At 35.4% G+C, this 10,100-nt stretch overlaps 2 protein-coding genes across 2 annotated transcripts; one reads left to right on the plus strand and one right to left on the minus strand.

Annotated features, from left to right (window-relative positions):
* Window positions 1-2,178: 2,178 nt before the first annotated feature.
* HELRODRAFT_182478 (hypothetical protein) lies at window positions 2,179-3,759 on the plus strand (the record flags this gene model as incomplete). Its single annotated transcript, XM_009032738.1, has 5 exons — window positions 2,179-2,341; window positions 2,491-2,667; window positions 2,815-2,950; window positions 3,269-3,366; window positions 3,665-3,759. The coding sequence occupies 5 exons, from the start codon at window positions 2,179-2,181 to the stop codon at window positions 3,757-3,759; spliced, it is 669 nt and encodes a 222-aa protein (XP_009030986.1).
* A 785-nt stretch (window positions 3,760-4,544) lies between these two features.
* On the minus strand, window positions 4,545-8,234 carry HELRODRAFT_182479 (hypothetical protein; the record flags this gene model as incomplete). Its single annotated transcript, XM_009032739.1, has 4 exons — window positions 4,545-4,868; window positions 4,975-5,088; window positions 5,188-5,398; window positions 7,831-8,234. The coding sequence occupies 4 exons, from the start codon at window positions 8,232-8,234 to the stop codon at window positions 4,545-4,547; spliced, it is 1,053 nt and encodes a 350-aa protein (XP_009030987.1).
* Window positions 8,235-10,100: the final 1,866 nt, after the last annotated feature.

The following is a 10,100-nucleotide window of genomic DNA, read 5'->3' on the forward strand; positions in this document are numbered from 1 at the left end:
AGTGTTGGCACTGTTGTTGTTGTTATTGGCACTGTTGTTGTTGTTATTGTCAACAACAGTGCCAACACTGTAGATACCAACGCCACAACTCACAGCGCAAATATCACTTGCAAATGGAACATCATCACAAGAAGCAAGGAGAACCACAGCGATGATAATAATAATAATAACGTTAACAATAATAATAATAATAATAATAACGTTTTTAAATATTGTCATAATAATATTAATAATGTGTAGTTAATTAAATAAATTAATTCGCGTTTCTCGGCTGAGCGTTGATATTTACCTTAACAAATATAATATAAACAATCTTGCCGTTAAAATTTTTAAAAATCGCGTTTTATATTGTTTATAGTTATTAAATTTATTTTATTGGTTTTCTGTTTTAATTAAATAATTTATGTAAATTAATAATTACTTGTTCCTTTATATCAAATATCTTACATACCTTATATATAATGCACTGAAGATGAGTTATTTATAACTCGAAATAGCTATTTGCAAATTTATTTAATAAAAATTTTTTAAAAAACAATAAAATGTCTAATTTCTCATCAATAAATTAAAAAGAAATATAAAAAAGTTGAACAATGTTGAAAGTAGTGTTGAATTTTTGAAATATATATATATATATATATATATATATATATATATATATATATATATATTAGGAGAAAACTTAATATAGCGTTCGTTATAGCAGTTTTCACAAACGCTATCAACTTATAACTAAAATTAATAACAAAATAGCAAGAATGAAAAGAAATAAACTATAATAAAAAAAAAGGTATGTCTTTAATTGTCTTTTAAATTCAGCAATATTCATTCCAGGCATTCTAAGGGCCGACGGCAAGCCGTTCCATACGACAGGGCCTGACACAGCAAAATCACGCGATCCAATCTTTAGCTGTCTATGAGGAACCACAAGAATGTTCGAATCGTCAGACCTTAGACGCACATTAAATGCGATCGACGTTTTTAATTTCAGTTTATCTGATAAATATTTTTGAGCCAAACCATTTAGTGATTTAAAAACTGCGACAGAGATTTTAAAAACAATTCTTTTATTTATGGGCAACCAATGCAAATCACTCAGGATCGGGGTGGCATGATCATACAATCGACATCCAGCCACAATCCTGGCAGTACGGTTTTGTACCGATTGCAGAATTTTGATGGATCTAGCCGGGAGTCCATAAAATAAACTATTGCAATAATCGACACGTGAGTGCACCAACGCATGCGCCAGAGTCTGCATTGCGACTTTATCAAGTGATTCTCGAATTTGGTTCATTCTTCTAATCCGTGCCAAGCATGATATAGAGATCATTTTAAAATGAGATTTCATTGTTAGGTTTGAATCAATTATAAAACCTAGTTTCGACGCTGCTTTACAAAAAGCTATTTTTTTATCATTCATAACAACTGAATTTATATCCAAGTCTGCCAACTGCTGCCAGCTACCAATAGGAAAAAATTTTGTTTTACCCTGGTTAAGCTTCAATTCATTTTTCGACATCCACAGATTAACCTCCGACATACATTTAATGAATCTCGTAATCTCGTCTTGAAATAACTTACTTGATAACATAATTTGAATGTCGTCTGCAAATGCATGGCTTTTAAAATCATAGGAATCAATTATCTTCAGCACATCAGATGTATAAAGCAGAAACAATAAAGGACCCAAAACAGATCCCTGCGGCACACCCGAGTCAAACCACATTGACGTAGGACAAACTCCCGTTGAACGAAACCTGTTGTGTTCGGCCAATCAGGTAGCTTCTGAGCCAATTTATTATCTCCCCAGATATTCCAAAATTTTGATGCAGTCTGAGCATTAACATTTCATGATTGACACAGTCGAAAGCCGAGCTCATGTCCAAGAATGCCGACAAGGAAATGTTTTGAGCATCAATCTCAGCATAAACCCCTGAGAGAACATGTTGCAGGGCAGTTTCAGTGGAGTGAAATATATATATAAAAATATTTTCAAACAATAAAGTACTGTCAGCCAAGCTCAATAATAATTTTTCTCTCAATAAATATGAATTCAACAAACTCAATAATAAAAAATAAGTGTTGAGGTTTTAATAAAAAAGATTTATATATATATATATATATATATATATATATAAATATATATATATATATATTGGATTATGACTGTCAGAAATGCAATTACTATTTTTTTGCGCCATTTTGTCGTTCGCTATTTTGTCGGCGCCATTTTGTCGGCGCCATTTTGTTTGGAAATTTGCGCTTTTTTTGTTGTTCGCTATTTTGTCGGGAAGTTTCTGCGCTGTTTTATGCCATTTTGTTGGCACTATTTTGACGGGTCACCGTAGTATGGATATATGAGAGTATTGTAGATATTATTATTATTATGTAGCGTGAAAATTTGTGAAAGTTTCAATAATTTCATTTTTTAAACTTTTTTTCTTTAAAAATAAATTTGGTATCAATAACGTTTACAATAATATTCAGATGTTATTCTCGAGGATCTAACAGTGAACATTGTGGATCAATCATGCTACGAAGTTTCAGAAGAAGGATTGAGATTGATGAAGTTAACCGATCTCGATGAATTGTGGACACATATTTTTTACAAAAAGGCTGGCGTTGATAAGTTGAACTACATGAAAGAAACTGCTCGTTTTGAAGGTTAATGTTCATGTGGAGGTGTGGTGATGTGCTTATATTCTCTCTCCCTCTTCTCTATCTCTCTCTATCTCTTCTCTGAAGTAATGAAGGGATGTTTATTAGTTTGAAAATGAATTTTGTGATGCTATAAAAATGTTCTTATTGAAGATTGGGACACAAGTGACGAAAGCTTGACCACAAACGAAATGAGGCAAATTTTTGAGATAACGACACGCCTGCTGCTGATGGTCCTCATTAAACACTGTGGACTCACCAAATCATTCATCAAATGGAATGCTGATAGGTTGGTTTGCTATTTACTGTTGTAGTAGGTTAATACTAAGAATATTTATCCTAGTTCATGGTTTTTGATACATATGTACTAAATTTTTAATTAGAAAGATCTCTTAAGCGTTTCATAAAAATAAAATGACAAGGTAGTGACAGTGACGACAAAGACTTGTGTTACTTTGTTATTACAATTTACTTTCAATGAATCACACTGATATCGTCAACTTGTTTATTGTAATAAATGCTGTTGTTATTTTATAATGGCTTGATGAAAATTATGGCGGACGATTTGTTAACGAATGTGAGGACATTCATATACATTTGCTTCCAGTCACGTATTGCCCGATGCACTAAAGAACGTATTCAGACAGGTGTACAAACTGAGATCTGTGCTTTGGGTGCATTACAAATTCATTGAAGACGAACCAGGTTGTCAAATTTTCGTGTTGTGTCATTATTGTAAAGTTAAAAATTAAATCATTAAAAATGTCAACATAGTAATTGTTGACGTTTGTTATTTATTTGTAATCTCATTACTAATGCCCATGTAATCACACAATGATCGTTGTTACAAGTGTCATCATCATCAGCATCATCACCATTATCATCTTCATCACCACCAGAATTATCATTATCATCATCATAAGCAACAACAACATCATTATCAACAACATCATCACCATCATCATCCACATACAAATCATCAAACATTTCCTCATTTCTCCAGCTACCGCCAATGCCCAATCGTTCAGGAAGCAGCGCCACGTCATCAAATCCCTACTCTTCCTGCTCATCATTGTTAATCCAACTGTCGTCGGTTAGCTCCTCTAACATGACGTTGATCGTATTCATGATGATGACGAGGAGGATAACGATGATTATGATGACGAAGATGAAGATGGTGACGACGATGATGATGATGATGACGACGACGATGATGATGATGACGACGATGAAGATGATGACGACAATAATAATAATGACGTGATGCTTATGATGAGGATAAGTATTAAATGTAAAGTTTGATTTGATTTGATTTGACTGAACTAAATAATGTTACACTGTTTAACAGTTTCATCAGAATTGATTGAACGAATATTTGTGTTTGAATTAATATTTGGGATTGAATGAATATTTGTGATTGAATGTTCATTTTTGATAGAGTGACTATTTTTGGCTGAATGAATAATTTTGTCTGAAAGAAAAAATTTTCTGTTCTACATAGATGAAAGCTCGCTATTCATCCACTCCCAAAACAAAATTGAAAAAGAAAAGTCTGAGCACAGTATGGTTTTTTTTAACTTTTATTTATTGTTCAATTAGTTGCATCATTTTTCAAAAAAAGTTTTATTTTTCAAAGAACAGCACCTATAACGTATCCAATAAAAAATTAAACCAGGCAGAACACGAACTTCGATAATAAAATACAAACTAGTATTTTATTATCGAACTAACTATAAAAACCAGCTAAGAACTCAAGAACTTTATTTCATTCTCAAACACACTTATATATAAAAACCGTGTTCATACGCTAAACCATACAAGACTAATTAAGAACAATTCAGTCTCAAACATACTGACCATACTCTCATATACTCACAACCAATTCACTTGCATTTGTACAATATCATGCCAACGTGCACGTATGACCAAACCATACAACATTCTACCAACATGTGTGCCAAGAATACATCACAACACCCCCTTCTCCATCGAAGGTCGTATCTACGTTTACTTTTATAAATCATCAATGCAGTCAGGGATGTTGATCGTCCATTTTCCGAGCTCAGGGATTTCTTTTTCCTTTCTTTTACGGTGCTGCAATACCAACCGTCTTGATTTGGCAACCCACCATTTTCTATTGCCCGTTCCGGGGTACTGATAGTTGAATATGGTTGATCAATCGGAATGAAAGCCTGACCTAATTCGAGCTGGTCAACTATTATTCAGTCTAACAGGGATGGTTGGAAAACGGCTGTGTTTTACGCTGCCTGGGCCCCTTCGTTTTCAGATTGGCCAGTTATTTCTGTCGACAACCTCTTTGTTTGACAGAAGCAACAACATTGGTTTTTTTTGCTGTTGGACTCCGCAGTCGCTTGGGTTTGTAGACTCCCGCTTCTGCTGGCGTGGCTTCAACTCCCGTTCTTGCTCCTATTGATTTTTTTTATCAAGGAGTTCGAAATCCACAAATTGGTTTGCCTACTGCTTGGCCTTTCTAGACTAATTTGTGTTCAATGCTATTAGCAATACGCTCATTGCAGCCCTTGCGATAATGCATGCTTTCCACAACTCCTCTGAAGAGACATCGGTAAAAGACGACTTGAGAACGTTGACAGCTTTCTCTGGTCTATTGCCTCCGCAGTACGGGACAGCTCTTCCCAGCGATACCAGCTGGCTGTCCGACGGACTACTATTCGCTTTCGTAATTGCGTGTGAGTATTCTTTTTCCGCATTTAGAACACTGTTTCATGTTTACCTAAAAAATACAAAATAAATTAATTAACATAGTAATTTAAATTTATTGAGGTGGACGACAAATGGTCTATATGATAAATTATTACAAGAAAAGGAAAATGAACGAACGACAATCTAGAAGTCAGCCAAAATATTCATTCATTCATTCAATGATCCTCTGTAGTCCCTTAAGGGACCGTTGAGGCCGATGGTATTCTTCTATCTTTCCAAAATCCTTTTCTTTCCCTCGCCATCTTCATTGAGCCCAATGTTCCAACCCCCGTCCATTCCGTGATATCATCCATCCACTTCCTCACAGGTCTTCCAACTTTTTTCTTCCAGTCCCTCTTTCTCATCAGTACTTTTTTTGATCAGTCTGTCGTCTGTCATTCTGCAGATGTGCCCAAAGATACCCAGCTTTCTTTCCTTGACCCTTTCATACACAGTTTTTTGTCTTCCAAGTTGTTTTCTTATGGCATCGTTTCTTATCTTTTGTCTCCAACTGATTCTCAGCAACTTTCTATAACATTGCATCTCGAATGCTTCCAGTTTGTCTTTGTCTCTTTTCTTCAACGTCCAAGCGTCACATGCATACATCAATGTAGAAAACACACACGCTTCTACGATCTTTAACTTTGTTTTTGTAGATACATTACCGTTTTTCAATATTACTTTCAAAGATGCAAACATTCCTCTCGCGATTGCTATTCTTCTATCAATTTCTTTCGAACAATTATTGTCATCAGTTATGAGGCTGCCCAGATATATAAATTGGTTCACTTGTTCGAGCTTTTCTGCTCCTATCTGGAATTCATCATTGTTTCCACCTGCTTCCGAAATCATTATCTTTGTCTTACTGCTGTTGATGTGTAGTCCATGGTTTCTTCCACCATCGTACGTCAACTCGATCAGTTTCTGTAGACCCTCTGCACTAGGTGCTAGCAGATCTATATCATCTGCAAACCTGAGGTCCCTTATCACTCTGCCTCCAATGTCGATTCCCTCAATATCTGCATTCTCCATTTTTTCCAAGGCTCTTTCCAACAGTGCTAAGAACAATAAAGGTGATATTGGATCTCCTTGTCTACTTCCTATGTTCGCTTTGATCCAGTCTCCCAGCTCTGTACCTATCTTTACCGCCATTGTTGACTCCTCATAAAGCCCTTTCAGCACCCTTACCATTTTTATTGACAATCTCATACCTTCCAAAGTTGCCCACAAACCTTCGTGCCAGACTGAATCAAACGCCTTCTTAAAATCCACAAAACAATGAAAAGTTGTTTGACCTCTGCTTCCTGCATCTTCCAACAATAGTCTCAACATCAGGATTTGCTGGACTGTACTTCTGTCCTTTTTGAAACCTGCCTGCTCCTCTCCTAAATGCTGTCTTTCTCCAATCGTTCTTTCAAGATCGTCAGCATGATCTTGCACATATGAGGGATCAGTGCTATTGATCTGTAGTTGTTGCAGTCTTTCAGGTCTCCTTTTTTTTGGCAACATGATCAAGATTGATTTACACCAATCTTCTGGCCATTTTCCACTGTCCCAGATTTCTTGGCAGATTTTGTGAATCTCATTACATACAATTGGTCCTCCCGCTTTGATCAGCTCTATGGGAATTCCGTCTCTCCCTGTGCTCTTGTTGTTCCTCATTTTCTTCATTGCTTTCATTACTTCCTCCAATGTTATTTCCGTTTCTTCCTCATTGACTACTTTTCTTTCTTTTAAAGCCTGTAACACCTCCTTTGTATACGTGTTTTTATCTGTGAACAGGTCTTTGATATATTCCGACCATCTATCTTTGATTTGTTGGCCTTCAGTTAGAACATTTCCATCCTTGTCTTTAATAATCTTTGACGTATTCTTCAGTTTTCCTTTTAACTGTCTGACTAGCTGATAAGCCTCTTTTGTTTTGTTTTGTCCAACTAGTGCTTCTACCTTCGCATCTATCGTTTATCCATCTTCTTTTATCTGCTCTGGCACTTTTCTTTATTTTGCAACAAAGTTGTTTATATTTCATCTCATTTTCGTTGTTTTGTCTTTTCGTTGCTTTCAACTGTCTTCTTTCCTCTACGAGTTTCCAAGTTTCATCACTTATCCAGGGTTTTATTATGTTTTTCCCTACTTCGAATTTTTCGACTGCAGTCTTCTATTACATTTCTGATGTCTTTCAACTTCTCTTTTATCATTTCTGTGCTATATTTCACTCTTTTGATATTTTCGCCTGACTTTGGTCTTTTCGTTATTTTCATCTTGACGTTGCATAACACTAGAAGATGATCTGATCCAATCTCTGCACTTGGAAAAGCACGGCACTGAGTAACAAATTTTATCCATTTCTGTTCTATCAAAATCAAATCTATCATGTTCGTTGTTTTTCCATCTGGTGATTCCCATGTCCATTTTTTTCTATTTTGTGTTTTTGTATTTGTTATATACATTTTTTGGTCCTTTGCAAATTCCAGCAGTCTTTCTCCTCTATTATTTCTGTTTCCTATACCGTATTTTCCCATGACTTCTTCAAAACCAATATTGTTTCTTCCGATCTTTGCGTTCCAATCTCCGGTGATTATCTTAACATCTTTCTTTGGCAGTACATTCAATGTTTGCTCCAGTTGATCGTAGAATGCCTCGATTTCTGCATCCGAGTGATCCATTGTTGGAGCATATGCCACTACCACATCAATGTCTCTCGGGTATCCCTTAAACCTCGCATACATCATTCTTTCATTCACTGGATTGTACTCCAACAGTGCTTTTCTTGCTTTTTCGCCAATAACCATTCCAACTCCATAGACGTGCTCCCTCTCTGTTCCAGACCATAATATCTTCCCACCTTCCATTTCTCCACCTCCTGTCCATCGGCCCTCGCACAGACCAACCACATCATATCTGAGGTTTGAAGTCAGAGTTTTCCTTCTCCTAGGTAATAGCCGACCAAGGCTAACGAGCTTCACCTGCCCGAAAGCCAAAATATTATCTGTGATAATTTATAATAGTATATGGTTTTTTCTATAAATTGTATTTGCATCTATTGAGAAATTATAGTGAGTTATAAGTTAGAATTAATTTGGAAACAAAATGAGTGGTTGATGAACTTGTAAGATTTTAGTTTTGATTGCGGTAGATATTTATTGGTTAGATAATCTCTCCTAGGTAATGTTTAAGACTTAAATTTTGAATGAAGATTTTAGTCATTAATTAATTAATTGATTAGTTTGTTTATTTTTTTATTTGTTGCGTGTCATACTAAAGTTATTATTTACAACGTTGCAGACATTTCTGACCACAAGTCAGCTGAGAATGCAATTTTTTGCAGAAGAAGATCAGCTGTTGTTTTATCAACCAGACAGATGAACCAACTGGACAATAGCGATGATCAATTATTCCAACAGCGGGAGCGAAATGAATGCGGTCAACATGTTAATGGCCAGAGTAACTTATTTTTATTGTTCTATCAAATATCTAATCAACCAAATGATCAACAAACCACTTCACCTTCAGAGCAGAATAACTTTCAGTTGGTGAAGGAAGGATTAAGAAAGAGCAAGTGGCATCATGAAAGAATGAAAAAAATCGTATCTTCGGATTTCCATAATGAGCATTACAACTCTACTGCTGGTTTTGATCGCAATTCGAGTGTTGGCGATAATGTGTGCGAGTACATACACGTTGAAATCAATCACTTCCTCTCTGGTTGTTTAAATCATTTCGACGGCAAGAACCAGGCAGCAACTTTGCCCACCATTAAAGATAATGACGACACCGTAGATTATGAAATGATTTTTGAAGCTATGAAGTCTCAACAAGAAAGAGCCGAGGTTTTTTGATTTTCATTACACCCTAGAATCTCCATTATAGTTTTATTCTTTTTTCAGAGAATTATCTCTACTCATTATTTTCTGCATGCATTAATTAACAAACCAAACTTTTAAAGACAATAATAAATCAGTGTATACAAATTTTCACGATCTTATTTTTTAAAGTTGTTCATCTGATTATGGTTTAAAAGACTTGTGCCACATTATTTTGATGAACGTTGTAGGTGAGACTGTTTGCCCTGCAACAAATACTGAATGTTCTTGCTAGGCGAGAGGCAACGTCATCAGTGATCAGTAAAAACTGGGAGGATGATGACGATGATGCAGCTGATATTGTTGGTGCTGCGGCTGATGATATTTGGGACAAAGTAAGCAAAAATAGATTGAAGTCGTCGTGGAAAGATTTTGAATACTCCATTGATGAACGTTTTTTTGCTGGATTCTGTGGGCCAATTGGAACGTTTGCCGATTATCAATTTAGTGAAAGCAGCAAGTTCGCTTTCCATTACCAGGCATGTTTGGCATTTTTATTGATAATAAATTAATAGTTGTTTTATTATTATTAATATTATTATTATTAAAGATCGTTTATTTTTTTATCATTGATTTATTTGCTAAAAATTGTATTTGCAACATAAATAACGACAAAAGTAAAACCACTAAGAATACATTGCACTGCATTAACGAAATCTCTGGATATTATGAAAAACAAAAACATCAATAACAATAACAACAAAAAACATAACTACAAGTACAAGGTAACAAAAAACGATAACCATTACATGCTACAGGACAACATTGAGACATCCTGTGGTGGCATGCAGCAGTCCATTCAGCTTGTCGCCCATCAAATATTCAATCGTTTTATACAGTGCATAATGGACGCTT

The sequence above is a fragment of the Helobdella robusta genome, assembly GCF_000326865.2.
Source record: "Helobdella robusta unplaced genomic scaffold HELROscaffold_87, whole genome shotgun sequence".
Classification (NCBI taxonomy): Eukaryota; Metazoa; Annelida; class Clitellata; order Rhynchobdellida; family Glossiphoniidae; genus Helobdella; species Helobdella robusta.